Here is a 26,176-nt window from a genome sequence, read left to right as displayed (position 1 = left end):
ATGTGCTCTTATTTATTTATTTTATTAACACAGACATGCACATAAAGCTAATAAAGCCGTATCCTTGCAAAATATCATTGGTTCACCACCAGGTCTTGCCTCATGTTATCCTAATCATTATTACCCTGATATTCATTTGTTATGCAGCTGTTGATAATTACACCCAAAAGAAAATGGTTCAGAGTGTGCAGGGCAATTTGCATCATTGACATCATTATGAATGTGAAGTGTGTTATTGTTTAATTTGTGCTAAATGATTATTATTTTTTTTTTGCAAACAGGTGTTTTCCCACCTATAGGTCGAAGCGGTGGAACTCCTGCTGCAGTGAATCATGTGCATCTGATTTGTTCGTGTTATTACAAGCTCTGTTCAACTTTTATCCAAATAAAAAGTTAAGCAGCCTATCCTGTATGTGATTCCCCCCACAGCTCCTTACAGCAGACAACACATGCTGGAGGTGGACAGCATAATGCAGCACACAACAATGCTACAACCACACACAGAAGAGGCTTCAACAAAGGCAGCTTTTATAGCACAACTGGAATTGCATTATATTGCAGTATGTTGTGTTGACATTTTTCCTGATCTAATGATGTATTCAAAAATGTTTTGATTGGCTTTAACCCATAATGCCTGGTTACGTTTACAGTAATCCAGGGATTAGAGGTGCTGTCAGGAGAAACGGGTTATTAGCTGTCTTATAAAAAAAATGGCATAGTGTAATGGCCAGACTCTAAACTAACACTTTATAATAACTACACACTATTAAGCATTAGTTAAGCATTAAATACTGAATTCATCATTTATAACACATGAATACTTATTAGTATACAGTTAAAAATGTTTTATTCATCATTCATAAGCACTAACTGCATTTATAAACTACATACTAATGAGTATCCATGCGTTATAAATGAAGAATTCAGTATTTATTCATGCTTAACTAATGCTTAATAGTGTGTATTTATTATAAAGTGTTACCAACTAAAATAATACCCATGGTAACAGGACAGGGTTAGGGTGAGCCAGTTTTGGGGTTTTTTTGGTTGTTTTTTGGTTGAGGCGTTGAGAAGTTGCCATCAAGATGGTGGCACCATGTCCACTAGTGGGCGACGACTGCTTCACCAACACTTGATATATGTTTCAAAGGGCACAAAACCCACATTGTGCACCTCATTGTGAAGCTTTGTGCAGCTCCAAAAGCAGACACCTTTTTACACCTAATGTATGTGCGAATGTGTCACGTTTCTGCACTACACCCGACCACGACCGGCATCCGAATCACACTCGTCCTCGTCACACCCTTAACTGCATTTATCCTGGTTGTATCTGCAGGGTTCGGCTCAGCGTCTGGCTCGTGTAAGTAACTCTGTCACTTAAGTTTCCTCTCAGCTGCAGCAGACAGAAAAACACTTCCTCCCTCTCTCTCTCTCTCTCTCGTGATACAGTCTCCAATCTTATCTTGATCAGGGCCGCTCTTCAAACACTTTCCTACATAGCCTCTCATTATTTGTGTTATGGCAATTACCAAAGTTTCTTTTTTGCTTGTAGGTGAACACTTTTTTTTTTCCTCTTCCCCACCCTGCCCCCCCCTCCTCTCCTATCTACATGTATTTTCTCTATACACATTGTCTCACTGTTCACATGGAGGAGCACAAAGGAGAAAACACCTTTGTTGAGAGGCATCGCCAATTTAGCCTTTATCTTTTTCTCCTGAGCTGAACAAAGGCGAGAAGTACAGGCATTAAGTGCATATAAACACTATTTTTTATTTAAATCGAAACAGTTCTTTTATCTTCCGGTAGGTGAGGGTGGAGTGTTGGATCCAAACAAACAACACTCTTTGTCTTCAGTAAATGGTGTGCAGAATATATTTAGATGATATATACAATTTTTTTTATTCCTGCAGATGTTACAACAGCCGGTTTACTCTGAAAGATGCCAGTTAGCTGATAACCCTCCGTTCTGCACTGTCTGTGTAAAATGAATAAACTCCATAAAATTAAAAAAGAATAACCTTGTTTTTCTTTTTTCGTGTGGGTACCATATTTAAGCCCAAAACACAATAAACATTCAGACAAATACCCTGTCCCCTGCAGTTTTTCAAGCCCTCCTGGCCTGTATTGTAAAAATAAAAGATATTCACAAATCTTATTTGGTTGTTTCCTGAAGCTTTTTCCCTTTCCATTTCATGGAGCATATTAATGCTGAAGGCGAGCTCTGTCTTTGTTGACAAGAGGGGCAGATGTTTGTGGAAGCAATCTTTTATCTGCACAAGTGCTCCATACGTGAGCCATAAGCAGCTCCTCTCTCCTGATGGCCGGCCTCACGTCTGTTGAAGTTGAAAGAACTGCATGCGAAGATTTGAGAGGTCGCCATGATGGACTGCCCCCAAAAGATTTTTTTTTTTTTTTTTTACAATGGCTGAAGTTGCTGAGTGCATAAAGCCAAAAAAAATTACTGAACAATCACTTTACCACCATCGCTGGGCTATAACCTCAGGAGACTGTTTCCACAACGCTGCGGCAAACCGCTTCAACAGGGACACAGTCTACACTTCCATCATAGCCTTGTTAACTTGTTTGACATTTTTGCACATCTGCTGAGAATTATCCAAATATGTAATCACTTCCTTATGGGAATTATTTTATCACAATAGAGAGAGCGTATTAAAAGCCAAGAGGATACTGGTGAAGAGTTGACTTTGTCATGTATCTTTAATTAAAGAAAGCAGATTTGAGATACTCATCTCATTATGTGTGGCACACGGGAGGGGGGTAGGGGGGGTGAGGGGATCTGAACAGGCATGTAGGGCCTGACAAGGTGATGTTTGGTTAATAAGGTGAGCGAGGACGCAGGAATTCCTCACACTCATTTGGAACAAGTTAGCCTACGTGTGAACCTTGCCTGAACTCCCACTGTTCAGTCTCCACCTAGTTGGCTCTTTTCAGTACATATAGGAAACACAGAGGTATAATAAAACAAAGTCGAGCCAAGGCAAGACTTGAAAGGTTTGGAAATTTTAAGAAATTGTAAAAAGAGCATCCAAGAAGGTCATTTCATATAACCATAAAGATTCTGCAGTGTGTGGAACCATTTCAGTGGTGCAGACACTTCTCGAAAATGGCCAAGTAGTTGGTTTCCAACCTGAGTTGGGACCCAATGAATCCGAGGGGTCAAAAGTGAGAGGAAAAGAAATCTGCTACCCAAAATCACTTGTTTTTTATATTGCTGAACATTGGACACTCATGTCTCTTCAGACTTCTAAAATATGTCGACTGAAACAATCAGAGGATATAAAACTATTCTTTCTTTGAACTGTTCCCAACTCACATCCAAAGTCCCAAGCTGATGCGATGCTGTTGTTTTATTTTGAGATATCCAAAGGTAACAAGGCTGGACACGGCTGCTTCAGAGCACAAGACTTCCCATACTCTTCCCTACATCATCTATTCACACACACTGTGTGGCAGGCGAGCAGGAAAACAACATATGTTATGTTGACATCTGAGTCTGGTGTCTGAGTTATGAGTCACAGAGACGTCTATAACTCAACCAATGATCAAACACAGCCAAAGGCCACAGAGAGTGAGGGGCAGCTCTCTGGATTTTTCCAAAGAGATCAGAGGTATCGGAGGGAGGACAAACTGGACAAGGCCATATGAGGAGCGGAGGATGGTAAAAGTAAAGCTATTAAATGAGAACACAACACCGTCAGAACACGTTCAGCCAAGCCTTGGAGCGCAGTGCGAATGTTGCCTCCTTGTTGCAACACCATCAACAGGCCGATCGGTTCTGCAGGAACGAACGCGGCGCACGGGTGACATCACACCAACAGGCAGACTCAGCTGGATGGGTGCAGGTGGGTGCAGGGGTGGCGGTTGATCTATGGCAGAGTGGGTGACATCCTGTCACCGCTCATTATAGTGTGAATTTTGTGTATCCTCAATAACACCTTCCGTTGGCTCATGCCGGCACAAACTAGTGTTGTGGGGAAGAAGAAGAAGAGAGAGCGCAAATCCAGTTTGATCCCCAAGGAACAGGTGGGAGATAACGGAGATGGTGGACAACGTGCCGCACAAAGACAGACAATCTCAAGTCTGCAAATGAGAGTGATCTCACGCTTTGAAAGCCAGGAAGTAACTGGGAACAAATAAGTAGAAAAAACAAGGCACATGACAAAGCACTGCTGACGACTGTTGTCTCCTCAGTGTCTCGGGTTGTTTCAACACTGCTCTTTTATCCCCCTTAAACAATGTTAGGAGACTTGTTGTCTGTATTTCCCGAGGCGCTTATCACCCCACAGCAGAGCTCACCTGTCCCCTTCTGTTTAACGCAAAAGAAAACCAATAAAGCGTCTCTTACTGTGTTACTGTCACGTGAAATCACACTTCCACTTCGAGTGCAACACCAGTTTGTTCAACGTTTGTTTATGTAAGGAATGCCGTTGGACGGTCGTGAGAGTTTAACACGATGCCTGCTACTCCGAGTTCTGCATAAACAGGGTACCATGTCATAGCCAACCGCTGATCTCGTGTCTTTGATGATTCGCCTCAGACCGGCACAGACGCAACAAGATAATGCAAAAAATTTTAAATGGTGTATAACCTGTCATGGCCGCCTACAATGTCCCCAAGATAAGGCTGCTCTTGGTTTAGTGTCAGTTTCGTCTATAAAAAAAAAAAAAAAAAAAAAAAAAAGGGGAAGCAGGGGGGATGGGGGCAGTAATCTTGATGTTGCTACTGGGTGTTCAATAAACAGGTTACACTAACACCCAAATGTGAAAGATCACAGATGAACAGATTTCCCTGAAGTGTGCGTGAACACGCCTGAGACTAAATAAGTAAACCAGCAAATTGGAAGAATTTGTACTTGATATTTGTTGCTCGCCTAAAAATCCCTTCAAAGGTTTCACTAAAGCAACCAGAGAAGTTTTTCTATTAATCCAAATGACGTTTATTGATGAAAGTAAACAGACTTAAAAAAAAAACTTAAACATGTGTCAAACTGAAACTCGCTCGTGTTCTGTCCACCGACTTGTGCATACGGAGAATCAAGTATGGCAGCCTTAGTATTCCCTAATCTACAGTTAGAGGAAGAGACAGGCGGGTTATTTACAATGTCTTTAAATAAAACAATGCTGTTACAATTCCTTTTTTGGCTCCAACAGCAACACTGGACACTGTGAGTGCACTGAAACCTTTAGTGGGTTTGTGCTCTAAAGGAATACTGTGGGTTGCTGGCATCATTTCATTACAGTGGCCAGTGTTACAATCCATTTTACACGACCAAGAATGCTCTGTGTGTGTGTTGCACTCGTGTGTGAGCGTGAGTGTGTGTGGCATGTGATAGGACCAAAATGCTTGGGTATCACGCTCTGATGTGCATGCCAAATCCACTTGTCCTCTCACACAACCTACCAGTGTGGCTCTGCCTCTTCAGCTCCGCCAGCAGAGGTCTGGGGAGAGCAGCAGCACGGGAAGCAGGTCACGACCTCTTATAGTACAAATCACACTGCGATGTGCCGGCTGAATCTGACCAAATATTACCTTCAGCCAGCTTTAGTTACCATGTCTGCTTTCAATGACTGTTAATTATTTTATAATTTGACATGCGTGTAATGTAAAATTTAGGCATCTGTATTCAGAATTAAAGGATATATTTACAGTGTCAACCCCAATCCTTTTACATAGCTACTGTGGTATGTCCAAATTACTACTGAACACTGAAGAAAGCATAAAGCCACATTTTTTCTGCACTAAAAGAATTTTGAATAAGAAAACTGAATTAAAAGCACCTCTTCTCAGTGCTTGAACTGCTTCAGTTTTCTGAACATTGACAATTCTGGAGGAAGTGTTCAGATCTTTTACTTGGGAAAATATAAGAAACCTCAAGTAAAGGCGAGTCCTGCATGAGTGCACTGGTATTTTCAGCCTCGTATGAAAAGTACAACTATTCGTTTAGCAGACAAATGGTCTTTATTAGAATTATGCTTTATTAGAGGATGATTGTCGTGTAGGGTTAAATGGTGGAGACTGAGTTTATTTTACATTTTAAATACTTCCTTGACAATTCTTCATTTCTAATGCACTGTAAAAAAAAAAAAAAAAAAAAAAAAAAAAAGGGGGGGGGGGGGGGCTCTTAAACTTCAGAGAAGCTGAAGCTGTCAAATAAATGTAGAGGTGTGAAATGTGCAATATCTCTCTCAGAAATACAGTGAAGGTGAAGTATAAAGCGGTACAAAATAGAATAAATTCAGTATATGTACATTCAGTTTTATTCCACCACTGGAGCTTGGCTTTGGTCACCTCTCTTTTCTCTCCTTTAGTTTTTGCTTGAAATCAACATTCCTATTAAAATAAGAAAGCATTAAAAATGTTGTTTTATATTTTCCAAAATCCTGAATACCACAGTTTCCCTTATGTTTATTTTAGTGCAGACGCAAAGAATTAAATGGACATGTTTGTTCTGCATGTTAAAAAATGTATATGCACATCATGTATTTGCTTTCTAGGTAGTTTAATTGATTTAATTTGTGCACTGCTTCCTACTGGTGCTGATGGAGAAATACAGTAAACCTTGAAGACGTGTCATAAGACATTTATGTATGTTGTAAACTTTCTGTTGATGACATGTAGCTTAATCCTGACGCTTGGAGACCTGAATGATGTTACATTAGCCTGTGTTGCTATAGCTGTTGAAGAGGCTGTGCTGTGCAAGATGTCAGAACATACTATTTTTTGCAGATGTGTGAAAAGCCCAACAAGGAATTTGGTAACCAATAATTTGCTTTTCTAAAATATTTCTATGATCGTACAATTAGGAATAAAATACCAATATTAGTGAACCTTAAATCAGAGAATGAGGACTTAGAAAGTTGTTTTGTATCTACTTTGTGGCAAGGAACCACATGTCCAAAGACGAAAGCACATTTTAGCTTTAATCAGTGGCTGCAGAAGTAGACATATCGTAAAAAAAAAAAAAAAAAGGAACAGAAAAAGAAAAAGTCTCTTTGTTAATGAAGATAAAAGTAATGCCTCCATTTTGCATGCTATCACAATTAGTCTCACCACAGCCATCTCAAAGATCTTTCCAGAGAAGGGAGATCACTTGACCCCCATCTGTGACTGAATCCTGTCTTTCCATTAGGTGCTCTTCGCAACCATAACGTCTATCTCTGCTCAAGCTGGACACAGATGCTTAAAAAAGCAGAGGGCATCACAAAGAGCTCACAGACTAGAAGTCACACGGTGCCTGTGGTTGAAAAGGTCCATTATTCTGACTAACCCAACTGAGGAATCGTATGCATATGCTGCTTCTTTCAAAACACAAACTTAAAACAACATAAAACTGCCATGTGGCTGAAAAAATTCACGAGTCTGAAATACCATCCTTGATGTAAATTTACACGCAAGCACGGAGCAGCGTACGCTCGCACAAGTTTAGATTAACACCTGCAATTCGGCATGAAATACTTCTATTTAACTTGCGTTTACTTAAAGCAAAATTCCCATTCTGTTTAAGTTGCTTGAAATGTTCAGATAAACTAAAGCATTCCGTTTCTTTTTATGGATAGAGAAATTCTCCTATTCCTAAGCCAAAAAAACAACTTATAAAATAGTCACATTTTATTTTGGCCACCTCTTTTTAGTATTTGTGACTAATATAGTATGTGAATTGATGGTTTATAGCACATTAATGTGGATGCAAGCAGATATCAGATATCCTTCTTAAGTCTCTGCTGATGTAATTGTGTATGGTATATAAACAAATCATGAATGACAAAAATGACAGTATTATATAAATCTATTAATAGTTTCATATCAATATAGTGATATAAAGATAATTTAGATAAAGCAAGGCCAATCAGGACAGATTCTACTTGTCATTCACTCTAAACAAGCACTTTGACTGGTTGTTTTCCTGATAATCGAGCTTAGAAAATGTATTATTTGGTACAGAAATGGTGGTTAGAAATAAGTAGCATAAAATAGTTTAAGCCGTTTTAGAGGTTGGGGTGACACAGTGATTCTGTGGTTAACACAAACACACAGTGTGGTATTTCAATGTTCCACAGACAAAACAACATCAAATTCACCTCTGCTGTGTTTTTTACTTCATGTTCAGGAAAGAGGACTTTTCTGGAGCATGATGGTCTTGGATATTTCCCTGGCCTGCACCACTCCGAACAGCACACGGTGTTTGCATGCTCTCCCAGAGTTCACGTGGGTTTCTCATGTGTACTCATATGGCTTCATCCCACAATTCAAAAGACATCCAAGTGAACTGGAGAAGTCTTTGTTACTCACACTGTATTAGTAAATGTCTATATGTATGTGTTCCTGTCAGACATGCCTCATGTATGTGCTTCGATTGCGACTCGAAGCTTAATAACCAAGTGGGGAAAAGGGAGAGGTAAATGCAATTGCATTTCTTCTCATTTTCAAACTCTAAATTAAAAAAAAAATCACCAAACATATAAGCAGACACTGTTACAGGGCCATCCAATACCATCCCACATACATGGGCCTCAATACATGCTAAGAGATGCAACAAATAGGTTTCAAAGATGTGACAAAGATTACTACACGTTTACACCAAGAACCAAACCAATTACCAAAAGTAATCAGTCATAACAGTTTCTGATTGATAGTTGTCAGAGAGAGAGAAAATCATCTAGCTGTAGCTGACTTTTATTGCTACACACTTTCAAGCCACACATAAACCTATTTCTGAATATTTTTTTGTGAGCATATTTCAAATATGCACTAATATTAGTAAAATTCCCTAATAAGTGTGAGATTGAAACAAGTTGACTGGGTGGGCACATATTCACTTTCTTGTGGCATACAGACTGGAAACAGGTAGCTGGCTCTGTCCAGTAGTAACAATATCTTAGTCTTATAGAATTCACTGTTGAATAGGAGTTTGCAAAGAGCGGCCCAACCAGTCAAGACAGTCGAAACCGCAATTTAGTTATTGTGCACTCAGACATGTTAATATGAAATACATGCAAAGAAAATAAATAGACTATCAATTCACCTGGAAACGTAAACTTAACCCTAGAAATACAGAGAGATGTGAGGTGCTATATAATACACCCATGACCTAAAAATGACACAAAATATCCTGATTCACCTTACAGAGGTAGTCAGAGGGGTTTGTACGTCAGAGAAAGCTCAGTGTTCAGACAATATTAGTAACATCTTCCACATAATCAAATTAAATTCAGACATCTTTGACTACAATGTCTGGAGCGGGCTTGTTCGTTTAAAGCAGACTCCTCTTGCTTTTTTTTTTTTTCCAAGTAAAATATCTGGTCATCTGAGCGTCTCTAACTGAACTGTCACAGATGATTAGAGGAGGAACAACTCGTCTTGGTATCCCAAAGAGCATGGGGTCCTCACGAGAGAGTGATCCACAACTAGAATCAATGTCACCGTTCAGATAATCACGCATTGCCGATTCACCATGTAAGATGCATTTTGTTTGCTGCCTAACTGTGTAAAGCCTCTATTCATTTTCAGATTTATACGCAGAAAAAAACGTGGTCAACTCAATAATGAGGCTTTCCTTTTAAAATTTCAGCCCTGCTTGCTGAGAAGGAAGCGTTTTGTGTTGCCTTGTTCGTGTGATTGCTGAGGTTATTTCTGTGACAAACCAAACTGACAAAATTTTCAAATCTTTTTAAACTAATATGCTTGTAATCTTGTTATTCTTTTCAATGACAGATGTGTGTGAGTGTTTGCATAGTGTGATATGTTGAGTGAATTAGATTTGTTTTAAAATCAGTATACCATTCATTCTGATAATTAAAGCAGTTAGTCTCTTGTATTCGTCATGTTTCCCTTGAAAACGGTAAATTAAGCTGCAATATCACAACTACAGTTTAGCGTATTAATGGTTAATCTAGACTACGTCACTGAGGGAACTGGAATGTATGAAGTGGCAACTTTTTCTATAAGCTTTACTGAAAGCATTTCAAATAAATTAGATTGAATGTGAGTATAATCAATCCAGTGAAACAGAGAGTATTTTACACAAAGACTTAGGTAATGTCTCTTTTATGTGTTTGCAATCAGTTAAGTCATTGTCGGCTTTATGTATGAAGAGTCACGCAGGGACAGTAGGATATTTTCAGAATTAGAAACGAGGGCCCATCTCTTTTGTGTGTCTCCAGTGACCTCTCCTCACAGAAAACCATGTGTTTGTCACACACACACACTCACACACACAGAAAAACAAGCTTTACACAACAGGAGTGTGAAATCACCATGTTCCAAGACTGTGGGCGGGAGGGATGTGGGGGGCAGGGGTAGCTGGGCTCCCAGTGGGCAGAAACCTCGGTGCATTCGGACGACATCAGGCAAAGCAGTGACCCCTGAAGTCATGAACGTTCGCAGGAAATCAGTGCCTCATCTCCGCTGGGGTCAAGAGTGGAAACTGATTTGGAACTCGGCCTTGCTGATGTAAGAGACACGACACGGGTGGAATAGATATTACGCACAGAATAATGTGAAGAACTATACAACTAACAACCAAGCCTTACTTTGAGTAGTAGCCTAGTTAACATTTCTGTTATCCCATCACATATACTGTAGGTAGATCTGACGTTTACATGTTTGCATAAATGTTAGATGCATTCATAGCTTATATCCTAGGCTACTTACTTTCCTATACTACCACAGAGGCATTCAATGAGTGCATTAGAAGAATAAACTGAGGGATCTGGAATCAATGTTATTGATCACCAACAGTAGTTGTACAAAGTGTAGCCTATGTGTGCAAGTACTCAGGAACAGTATTGAAGTTAAGTGATTTAACATTACTGAAGTATGTCCATTGTATGCTACTGTATGGTTCTACTCAACTAGGCTACTCCAGGGCTAAACTATAGCCTATAATAGTTAGAATAGGCTACTTTATATTAACTGTCTTACATGCAGTCAGTAGTATTAGCAGTTGTTAGTTTAAGATTTGACAAATGAAACACAGTCTGTTTAAAAATTATTTTGTTCTCTTTTCATTTTTAACCGTGAACACTTTCTGAAGTTAAAATTGCTCTTTAGATGTTGCATGTTGTATGCACATCAGTAGGCTAATAGGCTAGTAAAAGTAATACAATTTTGGAGCCACACTGTATCATATACATCTGTAACAACCAACATCAAAATAATGTTACTTGATTGAGACTGGCACATTTTGAAGCTCATACATCTGTTGCATGTAGGCCTAGTACACTTGTTGGTTTAGCTTGTTTTGTTTGCCATGGTACCAAACAACTCTGCCCAAACAGCTACATACCGTAACCCTAAAACTAGCCTACTTCATAACAACTTAAATCTAACGTTTCTGTTTAATGTCTCACCTTATTTCGTGGCATTCCCGTGGCTGTAATCATTCCTTCAACATTTTATCCTAACTGAAACACAAACGTTCACATACGGATGCTCAGTCGGTGCTTGTCCTCAGAGGAAACAGCGGCACAACGTCGCCATCTAGCGTCACGACGGCGCAATGACCGAGAAGCAACTGCGTCACTTCCTTTACAAAACAAACATGGCCGCGCACTGACAAATGTCACATTACTTCTCGTAGTGATAACAAGCATCTGTGTTGTAACCTGCCCAGCGGATAAAAAGAGGAGACGTTTGGGGGAGGTTTTAATTAAGCGGTTCAACATCCTCAGAGGTATTTGGCCAAGTTTTACTCATTTATTGACGGCACGTAGCCTGCGAACATGAGATGCTACGGTTTAGCCGCTAGCAGCCTCAGCGCTGCATTGGAGACATACTGACATTGTGGTGTAGTGTAGTAGCAGCCCTATGGTCTTATTAGTTAGCTCAACATGTGCACTATGAATGCAGCTCAGCATTGTTACTGGTGGTGTCGTTCGTAAGAAGTCACATAGTTAAATATTCAGCGATTTGAATGTATTTTTTGTCTGTTGCAGGACAACCCAGTGAACACCATGGTCCATTTATGTGAGTATTCACTAAGCAGGCGCATTGTGACAGCTTTCATGTTATTGTCTGTGTTGACTCTGCTTTCAGAGACTGGAGTGTAGTTTTAAGGAAGACAATTAAATTCAGCCTTAGATTTACAGTGTTTGTTTGAACACAAAATGATACATAAAATGCTCTCTGGTTCCTACCAATAAATATGGAAGAAAACAACACCAAAGGGAACAACAGAGTTACTATTGGGCATTTAAAGGCAAAGAATAAATAGATGAAACTAAGATTTTACGTGTAGTTGCTGCATAGAGTCATCATTTCACTCCACAGAATCAAAAAGGGGATGTTTGAACAGAAACTAATGTTGACAATGTTCCTTCTCTAACGTGCAATTATTGCCTAAAAATATAATGTGTGGCTGTGCTTTCCTTTCTAATCTATGACACAGTTGCACAGCATTTCCCTAAACGTAGGCTTTATAACCCCTCTGCATGAACAAACGATTATGTGTTTCTCCTTTTTCTTAAAAGCCAAATGTTAATCATTTACTCCCCATAGCCATCATAACTGTCAAATGTACAACAAACTAAAACAAATGCAGGCTCATACAAAGTCTCCATATGAAATTCTGCCTTCGCAAAGTTGATACCCTAAATGCTTTATTTTTTGTTCATATATGGCAGTAATAGTAAAGTAAATGTTAGAAACACTCCACCTCGGGACCACATGCTGCTCCTCACTCCATCTCTGTACCTTTCTCTCTAATTCAAGCAGTGTGGAAACAGATATGGAAAACTACAAACTACTTGCTAACTTAACTCAGCTCAACTTAGCTCAGCTTTATTTAAATTCAACTTTTCACTCAATAAGTTCTTTGGGCACAAAGGTCTTTATAGCCCACTGGATTAGGCCAGCACCCCATATACAGGGGGCAGGCTATAATTTTCTGTCTCTCTAAACTGTCCTGTTAATAAAGGCAAAAAGCATGAAAAAATACAACAATAAAGCAACAACAAACAAAAACAAAAAAGGACACATTGAGGAAAACAAAAGAGGGAGGCAAGAAAACCACAGTTGTGATATTGATATTAATATCACAATGGTTACACAAACATGAGACTGATGTTTAGTAAGATTTCGATCTGTGATGTATAAAAGATTTCACGATGTAGATTTTTGGTTGTCAACAGTAAAACCTTTACTGTAGAAAATGGATTATGCAAGTATTAAACATTTACAAAATATTCAATTTTCCTCTCTGACAAAGTTTACTGTGCTCATTTCCTCCTGCAGCGTCACTGCTCCTAAAGAAGTACCACGGGGGTTACGTTGTCCTTCGACTCGCTCTTGCAGGCCACAAACAGGCCAACAGACCCTTTTATCGCATTGTGGCAGCTTACAACAAAAGAGCGAGAGATGGTAAATACATCGAGCAGCTGGGTTCCTACGACCCCCTCCCTAACATCCACAATGAGAAACTTGTCAGCTTCAACTATGACCGAATCAAGTACTGGATCGGCAGTGGTGCACACCCTACAAAGCCTGTGGCCAAACTTCTAGGTGTGTATGGTTTACATGAACTTGTTCTTTTAAGGTGGATCAACATTGCATAATTTTTTTTATTTGGTTTATATGGAGAATTGCATTGCTGTAAGTGATTTGTTTAATGAAGGAGGTCTATCCATGGCTTTTATAGGCACCTCCACCTTTAAGGCTTTCCCCTCATCTTGAGATATGCTTCTCTTTATTGACTTTTCTGAATGTTTTTTATGTTATCTGTTTCAATAAATGATGACTCCCATCTACTGCCATTACGTGTTCATTGAACTTTTGCACACTTTATGATGCTCTCTGGTTTAAGGGTTGAACAGATACAGGCTTAATGTGCCATTCCTGTTGTATCAAGCATGCAATATACATCGCATGGTTGGTTCTCCAAAAATACTAACATTCTAATCATTAAATGTATTCAGGATTGCTACAGAGATCCCGAACTGCCCTAAAACAATGTTGCATTAGCTTTGTAGGCAATTGTTCTGCTACTGACCTGAAAGAGCTCACAGTAAAAGATGTTTCCCTCTCTCTTTGCAGGGTTAGCAGGATTCTTTCCTCTGCATCCCATGACGATAACAGAGGCAGAGCGTCATAGGGCTCAAATGGAGACGGCAGAAACAGCAATAGCAACAGAGGAGGGTCTGGAGGATGGACAGAAACAGACTGAATTATGAGTATTAAATCCAGGGGCCTGTTTTCAACTGTTGAGTCCAAGAAGATGTCACAGTTATTGGTGCGGTGAACTGACCAATTTATTTCCTCACTTGTTGGGTGGACTGCTCGCAGCAACTTCAGAAACTTCAACTTCAGAAATGGCATATTGTAGTCCTAATTAATTCAGAGGGCTCTATAAGCAATCTATGTTACCACTGATACTTAAACTTTTGTGGCTTCATGTTTATGAGTGTGGAGTGCCATAACAGGTAGCCTACTTGTTTGTATTTACAATTTTGTGTGACCTAATTAAAGTGTATCGAAACTCTTGTAATCTTTTTTTTTTTCTCTTATCTTATTTCCGGACCTTTCTGAATGATCTCCAGAGAAATGCCAAGGAATTAATTTGTTATTCGTTTTTTTAATGACTTGTGAACTTTGTGATAATTATTTTCTCATCAATCTGTCTGCCATCTATCTCAGGTCTACATGTGTTTGCATGAGCACACTTATATCAATACAGAACGTCAGCAATGTTGAACACAAAGAAAGAAAGAAATCTGAAGTGGGTGGGTTTGTTAATATTATTACTGGCAACCTTTACAGCACTTGGTTCCTTTTTGGCTCAATAACAAATTCTCCACCCTCACACTATACTGTACTGTAGTGCCTGTTATGGAAACCTTTTCAAACTGATAACTTACCACTCATGTCAAGTACAGTTGGAGGAATATTTTGGAAACATGAAACAGTCAATCATCTCTGTCAAAGTTCTGTCAAAACACAAAAATGCGCATTAAATAATGGATGATAATGAGTTTTTAAAATAGATTTGACTCGATAAGGATAGGGGGAAAAGCAACAGTTGAGTCACAGTGTCTTCATCAGCAGGTCATTTGATTAGAAAAAAAAGCTCTCTGTATGTGCATTATTAAATCTGACGGAGATACACATGCAGCATGAATATGCACTCAATTCTTTTTACACTGTTAATTGTTTAATTGTTGCTTTCTGTTCACAAAAAGCTCAGCCAAAGAAACCGTATGTATTAAATCATTAAATGAATTAACAATAACACTGTAATTGAACTGATAGAAATTTGATATAAAGATGATAGGTATTCATCAGCACTCAGTATATAAACTGCTGTCTGTTCTGTCTGTGCTTATGCCCAAGCACTTGTATATCTTGGAACAAGTTCATGCTCAAAACCACAAGTACAGTGTGTTTCAGTCAGCAGGTGATAAAAAGACAAATTTGAGCCAAGACACACCTGACAGCATAGGTGTCCAGATGAAAGTCCAGCAAGAACAAATACGAAACTTGAATACTCATGCTATTGATAGAGCTCAATTTCCTTGTTGAGAAAGTCAGTTTCTTTCACATGGTGATGGATTGAAAGCAACATCTCATGAGAGCTACCCACATAGCCAACATAATCTGATATATAGAACCTAAATAGAAAAATGTATATAAAAAAGAAAACAAAGAATGAGGAAAACTTCTACTGCATTATGAAATTGTTGCTATCAGACATGATGTAGAGTGGAGGAAATCTTTTGCTTTATGTGTTGCGGGGCAATTCAGAAATGGTTTTCAAACAAGCAAACAGAGGTGTGGAGCGCTTCACCCAAACCACTTGTGACCACAAGATCAAGAGAAATATTTCTATTCAGCCTCGTCACGGCTCATTTATTCTTGGTGCTATTGAGTCCATTTATTTATTGGGACTGGGGTCATGTTTAACAGACTATTTATAACATTAATATTCACTTCAGGTGACTGCATTGTCAACATTGCATCTTTCTTAAGAATCATTTCACAGCATGTAAATGTGTGCTGCTGCCTTTCTTGGCCAGGTTACCCTTGTGAAAGAGTTTTGAGGTCTTTTACCTGCAATAAAATAAATATTAAACTTAAATTAATGTCAATAACAGAGCAAGTAAAACCTTGTTCACCATATTTCCTCGAATATCACAGCTTAGAAACAAATGATGAATGTATAATGCGAAGCTATGAATTTCACATAAACTCTGAGACAAAGTAACACAAATCCACACTGCTGGCAGATATATGTATAAAAAAAGAAAAAAACAAAGACCCAGTATAAACTTCATATAAACTTAAACTATTAGGCTATTCCTGAACTTTAGGACATTCATTACATCCAACGTATGTACATAATTACGTATAATTGATATGTACAAAAAAAATGCTATTAGAGAGCATTTCCTATACCTGTTCCTATACTACATAATGTCATCTAGCTCTTAGTGGCTAAGGGTAAGAATATATCATGTATCACCCTGACAATAAATAATGGGTAATGACGCAACATTGGGTAATTACTTTTTCACAAGAATCACAACCCACCCACCCACCTCACCCACCCATTACTTAGTCATTGTCCACTTCAGTCACACTGTGGTCTGGACCTTTGTAAACAAACATGTACAGGGTGTGAGTTTACTTATAAGGAACTTATCCCTGAAAAATCCCTGCCATGCCATGTCATAGTACAAAAGGTTTGTCAAGGGAGGGCACTACATCAGCAACAACCCTCAGTGTACCAGTTGATCACTGATGATTTGATACTGTTAGACAAGTGTTTATGTGAGCCACGATTGCCAGAAGGATCAAACTTAACTGCCAATTCACAGACGATCACCGGACATTTAACATCTAAATTATTTTGCTTCCGTATAATGCATATATGCATACGGTGAACGACATTGCAATAGTTGAAATACCCCAGTCTTAAATCTCTTGGAGGATTACCTGACTGCAAGAAAATGAAAAAGTGGATATGCTCTGAATCTACTAACTGGAAGAGGCTTTCCACCATTCTCATAATCCTCACTTTTGTTGCCATAGTGGTCATTGCATTGTGTGTGGTCTTTGCGCACAAAAGGGGTAAGTCTGTCATTTTCTGCAATTTTTACTTTTTAATTAATTAGCTAGTGTATTTGTATCCATTCAATTTTGATACATTGCAACCAATTATAATTAGGATCATCATTGTTTTATAATTTTCATGTTTTATTTATCACTAAAGACCTGGGTTACACTTAGGCTACTTTTTGTCCTGACAGTCAACTACAGTCAATGCTGAAAAATGAATCCGCTGCTTGCTGTTCATATGCATTATACACATTAATTATAGGAGTCCACCTCTTTAGACGTTTGTCTTTCTCCATGCATCTTCAAAGTAGGTTAAATTTGGCCAGAAACATTCATTTGCTAATATTTAGGCCTAAATAAATTAACAATTGCTTGATTTTCTAAATAAATCTCCACAACAATCATAGTTTTCTCTTCTCAGTAGGAATTAGTCCATGAGCCAGGCCACCGCTCACAGTAGAAAGGGTGCAAATTCTTCTTGCTAAACCTACTTCTTCTTCCTATAGGTCCACATTATTTTTTTGTATGATAATGAGGATAAGTTTAAAAATTTGTAACATGCATTTACTATTTTGATCATAAAAATTCCATACGCGTGTCAGGGTTAAAGTAACGGATTACACAGCGTTACGTAGCCTAGGCCTATTTAACCTCCTGAGACCTGAGCTTTGTTCTGGTGTGCATTTTTGATTTCTCCTTGCTATTTGGGATAAGTAGGACCTAATAAGTACAATACCTAAAGTTTGTCTTTGTACAGGAAGTAGTTTTTGCAAAAAATGATGTCCTCATATGAGGACACTGGGACTATCTCAACATAAAAAAACTGTATTTGCTGTTTGGGACCAGAAGGGCCCAATTTGTGTAAATTCAAAATTTCAGCTTTCTACAATAAGTAGTTCTCTCAAAAATCAGTGTCCTCATACGAGGACATCGGGTCGAAAAACAATGACTCCTACTGTATATAGAATACAGTGACATATGGAAGTTCAAAGGGGTTTTATTCTGAAATGCCACATCAGTTTGGCCTGATTTTTTCTGAGTGTCATCCTGAGGTCAAGTACTATCAGTCTGAAGTGGAACGGTCAAGTAATAACGAGTAGTTTTTAAGAAATGTGAATCCTCCTGAGACCCTGCGTCCTCATACGAGGACATTATTTTTGCCTCTTTGCACCATGATACTCCATTTTTAAAAACTTATCTTACCTATTGACTTATTAGCCACATTTAGGGACACTGCCTGTGCCATCTTGTGGTGATATCACAAAAAAAAAGACAACAACATGGTACTTTAATAACATAACATAGTCCCAACGTCCTCAAACGAGGACGTGACATTTATTGATGTCCTAGTCTGCTACTATTACTAAAATATGTCAAATTTTAATGCCATATGAAGACAGAGACATTGTTGTACATAAATACACTGGTTTCATTCATAAAATTTGGATTTAATTCTTATCTTGGTCTTTTATCTTCTGGGAACTGCCATAGAAGGCTCCGGCTGAAATTCCCGCCATTTTTTTCCCCCAAAGAAATTGGTGAAATTTGTGATATCACCACAAGTTGGTGCAGGCAGTGTCCCTAAATGTGGCTAATAGGTCAAAGTTTTTAAAAATGGAGTATCATGGTGCTAAGAGGCAAAAATGTAATGTCCTCGTATGAGGACGCAGGGTCTCAGGAAAATACAAAATATGAGTAGACCTAATATAACTGTAGTTACAGTTGTATTCTGAAGATAGGCTACTTTATTTAAAAATGGATTACGCCTACCGCACTACACGCAGGTTGCACTGTTGCACTGTGCGAAGTTATAACCATCAAGGTGGGAGACTGAGGGACGGACAAAACAGCGGCGACACTAATTTGCTCTCATGCGGGGAAAGAAATAAGTGGTAAATACGTCGGCTGTCTCTGCTGAAGTTGGCTTCATTTTGGTTATGTATCGGAATATCCAGCATTCCTCTTCTGGCAAAAAAAAAAAAAAAAAAAAACACGAATGAACTGCGACAGGATCACGTTTTTAAAAGGATCCTCTTGGACTGTATTGATGTGTAATGAGCATGGTTTAACAGCAACGTCACGCTGTTTCCAAAATGACATCAACTTAAGCAGAGAAGTGAGTTTAAGGAGGTATCTTAGAGTTAGCCTACAGATTTAGGCCTAGCAGTTGCTCCTGTCATTACTTCATTTTCAAGACATCATGTTGCTTGCCCTACACTCACAAACAAAACCAACAAATTTTTAATTTTTAATTTTTAAAATTGTATTCTTTCGAGGTTATTCTGCATATGAGGTTCGGAGGCTGTAGTCTGGACTGTACTGTAGAGCAGCTCAGTTTTGATAGCCTAAGTCTACTAATTTAATGTGATTGGCTATTTTAAAAAGGAGCCACGGTAGCCTACTGTAGATCTGGATGTAGGCTACAGAGGATGGATGTACTCAAGCAAATTCAGTGTCCCAGTTAAAGGCGCTCAGGCTGGCGATTTTGAAGTAGCCTAATCTAAAAGTAATCCAGAAAGTATTCAGAATAGCCTACATTACTTGACTTTAGTAATCCAAATACATTACAGATTACATTTTAGGGCATGTATAGTAATCAGTAGGGGGAATCAACATTTTAAAAGTAACCCTCCCAACAAATGATAGGAGGGTTAGCTACTTTTGATTGATGGCAGTCAGACCAGAGAAGGCACGCACAAGCCAGCATCTTTTTTTTCCTTTCTTTTTTTAAAAGTATTTTTTGGGGCTTTTGATGCCTTTAATTGATAGCACAGTCGAGACAGAGACCGGAAATGGGGAGGCAGAGAGAGGTAACGACACGCAGGATTCGAACCAGGGCCACCTGCAGTGAGGACTATATCATCAACGTGGGGCGGCAGCTCTACCAAGTGAGCTAAACGCCGCCCCACAAGCCAGCATCTTTACGACAATATGCGCTAGAGTTCATGGGAAATGCAGTCTTCATTCCAGCAAAATGTTCTGTCCACAGGGATCACCAAAACCAAACATCAGAAGTAGGCTACAGTATTTGTAATGGGGAGTTATTGACACATGTCTCCAAATATTTCCTCCCCTACATGCTTCACTTTATTTGTGACATAAGGAGCAAGCTCTTTAGTACATTTTAATTGTCTACAGCATATTTTGTTTTTTGTCCTTGTTATTCCTCAAAAAGTAAAACACTGTAAAGACTTAGTCATGAGACTGAGACACAATGTTATTTTCATCACATTCAGAAATACAGTCCCAAGGTGTATCAATTAGGCCTATTATTATTACGGTAGGATCTTCATAAAGGGAGAAAAAAATCTTGAATTGATTTACGCACCCTGAGTGGTCAACAATCAGCATAATACCGAACAGGCACTATACACAGTCTTCAGGTTTCCATTCTAGGGGTCCACATATTCAATGCGTATGCATATTCGACGACCACTAAGCTATCAGTCTGCAATGGTCATCATGCCAAACTGTGAACATGAGGTGAAAAGTTGCTCACCCATTTGATTTCTTGGCTCATGGACTAAAAGTATATTTTAGTTGGATGCAACCTTAATTCCATTAAAGCAATAGGCTACAGTTCACATAGCAGGTGAATAACTGATATGAGCTGTAGATTGACTTTTAGTTAGCCTATTAAAGCAGAAGTAAGCGATCCAGTCGTTTTGGCTAACTTCCTGTCAGCGGATGGAGTTAGCAGTCCCCGCCGTCGTCCCTACGTCACCACATTCACGCGCATCCCTTGGCTGCACACAAAGCCTCTTTATGCCGTTCTCTCTCCTCATTGGATAAAGGTTGTAGGATACAAGGAAGGTTTTCTCCTTGGCTTACAGCAGAGCAGACTGACAGGCCCGTGTTTCGGACCAAACACTCCTATCAGTGATTGCTGTTGGAAGATATAACCATTTAAGACTTATATTAACACAAACATTCCGCTAACTTCTGCTTTAATTGGCTTGTGTAAAAACATCAACATTATACAGGTGTTTGCCTATGACTTTGGAAGATAGCCCCTCCACTACAAAACTAGAAAGAATTGTATTCACAAAAATGTTGCCTGATTCAGATTGCATTGATCCTATTAATTTAATTTAATTAATCTGCAGGGATAGTTTTAAGAAGACATAAAGAATATAAAAATAGAGACAAAGTTTGGTAAATTATTGGGAGGGTTATTTTTTATTCAAAATTTAAATCGATACAAATTGTTCGATGATTTTTCTGACAAATGTGTGCATAATGCAAAACTGTTGTCTTCATAGAAAATGACAATGCAGAACAAGACCAATCTGAGGAAACATTGAGGAGACCTCAAATAGTGGAAAACTCTAAAGAGAACGATGTAAAAAGACAAAACATGGCAATGAAAAAAATGCCTGGGATTTTGACTCTGAATTCCAAAATGTCCAACAATACGAACAACTCAACTGGTCCTTCAACATCACCAATGGTTACAACTGAATCGACACCAAGTGCATCTACAACAGTCAAAGAAACAATGTCACCTACTGTCACACAGATATCAAGAGAAGGATCCACATCCTCAACACAGACAGGGGCAATCACACCTACAACCGAACCCACAACTTCTCCATCTTCATCCCTAACTTCCAGTTCTGTTCATACAACAAGCATACAGACTACTGAACCTCTAGCAACATCTGTGCAAACTGCTTCCACTACCAAAGTTTCAACTGGTCCTTCAACATCACCAATGGTGGCAACTGAATCGACACCAAGTGCATCTACAACAGTCAAAGAAACAATGTCACCTACTGTCACACAGATATCAACAGAAGGATCCACGTCCTCAACACAGACAGGGGCAATCACACCTACAACCGAACCCACAACTTCTCCACCTTCGTCCCCAACTTCCAGTTCTGTTCATGCTACAAGCATTCAGACTACTGAACCTCTAGCAACATCTATGCAAACTGCTTCCACTACCAAAGTTTCAACTGGTCCTTCAACATCACCAATGGTTACAACTGAATCGACACCAAGTGCATCTACAACAGTCAAAGAAACAATGTCACCTACTGTCACACAGATATCAACAGAAGGATCCACGTCCTCAACACAGACAGGGGAAATCACACCTACAACCGAATCCACAGCAGAATCCACAACTTCTCCACCTTCGTCCCCAACTTCCAGTCCTGTTCATACTACAAGCATTCAGACTACTGAACCTCTAGCAACATCTATGCAGACTGCTTCCACTACCAAAGTTTCAACTGGTCCTTCAACATCACCAATGATTACAACTGAATCGACACCAAGTGCATCTACAACATTCAAAGAAACAATGTCAACTACTGTCACACAGATATCAACAGAAGGATCCACATCCTCAACACAGACAGGGGCAATCACACCTACAACCGAACCCACAACTTCTCCACCTTCGTCCCCAACTTCCAGTCTTGTTCATACTACAAGCATACAGACTACTGAACCTCTAGCAACATCTATGCAGACTGGTTCCACTACCAAAGTTTCAACTGGTCCTTCAACATCACCAATGATTACAACTGAATCGACACCAAGTGCATCTACAACAGTCAAAGAAACAATGTCACCTACTTTCACACAGATATCAACAGAAGGATCCACGTCCTCAACACAGACAGGGGCATTCACACCTACAACCGAATCCACAGCAGAATCCACAACTTCTCCACCTTTGTTCCCAACTTCCAGTTCTGTTCATACTACAAGCATTCAGACTACTGAACCTCTAGCAACATCTATGCAAACTGCTTCCACTACCAAAGTTTCAACTGGTCCTTCAACATCACTAATGGTTACAACTGAATCGACATCAAGTGCATCTACAACAGTCAAAGAAACAATGTCACCTACTGTCACACAGATATCAACAGAAGGATCCACGTCCTCAACACAGACAGGGGAAATCACACCTACAACCGAATCCACAGCCGAATCCACAACTTCTCCACCTTCGTCCCCAACTTCCAGTTCTGTTCATACTACAAGCATTCAGACTACTGAACCTCTAGCAACATCTATGCAGACTGCTTCCACTACCAAAGTTTCAACTGGTCCTTCAACATCACCAATGGTTACAACTGAATCGACACCAAGTGCATCTACAACAGTCAAAGAAACAATGTCACCTACTGTCACACAGATATCAACAGAAGGATCCACGTCCTCAACACAGACAGGGGAAATCACACCTACAACCGAATCCACAGCAGAATCCACAACTTCTCCACCTTCGTCCCCAACTTCCAGTCCTGTTCATACTACAAGCATTCAGACTACTGAACCTCTAGCAACATCTATGCAGACTGCTTCCACTACCAAAGTTTCAACTGGTCCTTCAACATCACCAATGATTACAACTGAATCGACACCAAGTGCATCTACAACATTCAAAGAAACAATGTCAACTACTGTCACACAGATATCAACAGAAGGATCCACATCCTCAACACAGACAGGGGCAATCACACCTACAACCGAACCCACAACTTCTCCATCTTCGTCCCTAACTTCCAGTTCTGTTCATACTACAAGCATACAGACTACTGAACCCCTAGCAACATCTGTGCAAACTGCTTCCACTACCAGAGTTTCAACTGGTCCTTCAACATCACCAATGGTTACAACTGAATCGACACCAAGTGCATCTACAACAGTCATAGAAACAATGTCACCTACTGTCACACAGATATCAACAGAAGGATCCACGTCCTCAACACAGACAGTGGAAATCACACCTACAACCGAATCCACAGCAGAATCCACAACTTCTCCACCTTCGTCCCCAACTTCCAGTCTTGTTCATACTACAAGCATACAGACTACTGAACCTCTAGCAACATCTATGCAGACTGGTTCCACTACCAAAGTTTCAACTGGTCCTTCAACATCACCAATGATTACAACTGAATCGACACCAAGTGCATCTACAACAGTCAAAGAAACAATGTCACCTACTTTCACACAGATATCAACAGAAGGATCCACGTCCTCAACACAGACAGGGGCATTCACACCTACAACCGAATCCACAGCAGAATCCACAACTTCTCCACCTTTGTTCCCAACTTCCAGTTCTGTTCATACTACAAGCATTCAGACTACTGAACCTCTAGCAACATCTATGCAAACTGCTTCCACTACCAAAGTTTCAACTGGTCCTTCAACATCACCAATGGTTACAACTGAATCGACATCAAGTGCATCTACAACAGTCAAAGAAACAATGTCACCTACTGTCACACAGATATCAACAGAAGGATCCACGTCCTCAACACAGACAGGGGAAATCACACCTACAACCGAATCCACAGCCGAATCCACAACTTCTCCACCTTCGTCCCCAACTTCCAGTTCTGTTCATACTACAAGCATTCAGACTACTGAACCTCTAGCAACATCTATGCAGACTGCTTCCACTACCAAAGTTTCAACTGGTCCTTCAACATCACCAATGGTTACAACTGAATCGACACCAAGTGCATCTACAACAGTCAAAGAAACAATGTCACCTACTGTCACACAGATATCAACAGAAGGATCCACGTCCTCAACACAGACAGGGGCAATCAAACCTACAACCGAAACCACAGCAGAATCCACAACTTCTCCACCTTTGTTCCCAACTTCCAGTTCTGTTCATACTACAAGCATTCAGACTACTGAACCTCTAGCAACATCTATGCAAACTGCTTCCACTACCAAAGTTTCAACTGGTCCTTCAACATCACCAATGGTGGCAACTGAATCGACACCAAGTGCATCTACAACAGTCAAAGAAACAATGTCACCTACTGTCACACAGATATCAACAGAAGGATCCACGTCCTCAACACAAACAGGGGAAATCACACCTACAACCGAACCCACAACTTCTTCATCTTCGTCCCTAACTTCCAGTTCTGTTCATACTACAAGCATACAGACTACTGAACCCCTAGCAACATCTATGCAAACTGCTTCCACTACCAAAGTTTCAACTGGTCCTTCAACATCACCAATGATTACATCTGAATCGACACCAAGTGCATCTACAACAGTCAAAGAAACAATGTTTCCTACTTTCACACAGATATCAACAGAAGGATCCACGTCCTCAACACAGACAGGGGAAATCACACCTACAACCGAATCCACAACCGAATCCACAGCCGAATCCACAACTTCTCCACCTTCGTCCCCAACTTCCAGTTCTGTTCATACTACAAGTATTCAGACTACTGAACCTCTAGCAACATTTATGCAGACTGGTTCCACTACCAAAGTTTCAACTGGTCCTTCAACATCACCAATGATTACAACTGAATCGACACCAAGTGCATCTACAACAGTCAAAGAAACAATGTCACCTACTTTCACACAGATATCAACAGAAGGATCCACGTCCTCAACACAGACAGGGGCATTCACACCTACAACCGAATCCACAGCAGAATCCACAACTTCTCCACCTTTGTTCCCAACTTCCAGTTCTGTTCATACTACAAGCATTCAGACTACTGAACCTCTAGCAACATCTATGCAAACTGCTTCCACTACCAAAGTTTCAACTGGTCCTTCAACATCACTAATGGTTACAACTGAATCGACATCAAGTGCATCTACAACAGTCAAAGAAACAATGTCACCTACTGTCACACAGATATCAACAGAAGGATCCACGTCCTCAACACAGACAGGGGAAATCACACCTACAACCGAATCCACAGCCGAATCCACAACTTCTCCACCTTCGTCCCCAACTTCCAGTTCTGTTCATACTACAAGCATTCAGACTACTGAACCTCTAGCAACATCTATGCAGACTGCTTCCACTACCAAAGTTTCAACTGGTCCTTCAACATCACCAATGGTTACAACTGAATCGACACCAAGTGCATCTACAACAGTCAAAGAAACAATGTCACCTACTGTCACACAGATATCAACAGAAGGATCCACGTCCTCAACACAGACAGGGGCAATCAAACCTACAACCGAAACCACAGCAGAATCCACAACTTCTCCACCTTTGTTCCCAACTTCCAGTTCTGTTCATACTACAAGCATTCAGACTACTGAACCTCTAGCAACATCTATGCAAACTGCTTCCACT

The 26,176-nt window shown here is 39.8% G+C and overlaps 2 protein-coding genes across 2 annotated transcripts in view; one reads left to right on the top strand and one right to left on the bottom strand.

Annotated features, from left to right (window-relative positions):
* park7 (parkinson protein 7) overlaps positions 1-26,176 on the bottom strand; it is a 339,990-nt gene that overhangs the window by 79,041 nt on the left and 234,773 nt on the right. The window lies entirely within an intron of this gene.
* Positions 11,556-14,495, top strand: mrps16 (mitochondrial ribosomal protein S16). Its single transcript, XM_083971491.1, has 4 exons — positions 11,556-11,692; positions 11,955-11,985; positions 13,252-13,518; positions 14,050-14,495. Exons 2-4 carry the CDS (start codon positions 11,973-11,975, stop codon positions 14,184-14,186), a joined length of 417 nt encoding a protein of 138 aa, XP_083827617.1. The 5' UTR covers positions 11,556-11,692; positions 11,955-11,972; the 3' UTR covers positions 14,187-14,495.

This window comes from Trachurus trachurus (assembly GCF_905171665.1).
Source record: "Trachurus trachurus genome assembly, chromosome: 5".
NCBI classification, from domain to species: domain Eukaryota; kingdom Metazoa; phylum Chordata; class Actinopteri; order Carangiformes; family Carangidae; genus Trachurus; species Trachurus trachurus.
The sequence above is the reverse complement of the archived record's forward strand: the minus strand, read 5'-3'. Positions and strand labels throughout refer to the sequence as shown.

What these genes read in the sequence shown, in the direction of transcription:
- mrps16 (XM_083971491.1), top strand. An exon ending in GCCTGTGGCCAAACTTCTAG is followed by an intron (nt 13,519 to 14,049) that starts GTGTGTATGGTT and finishes CTCTCTTTGCAG; the next exon opens with GGTTAGCAGGATTCTTTCCT.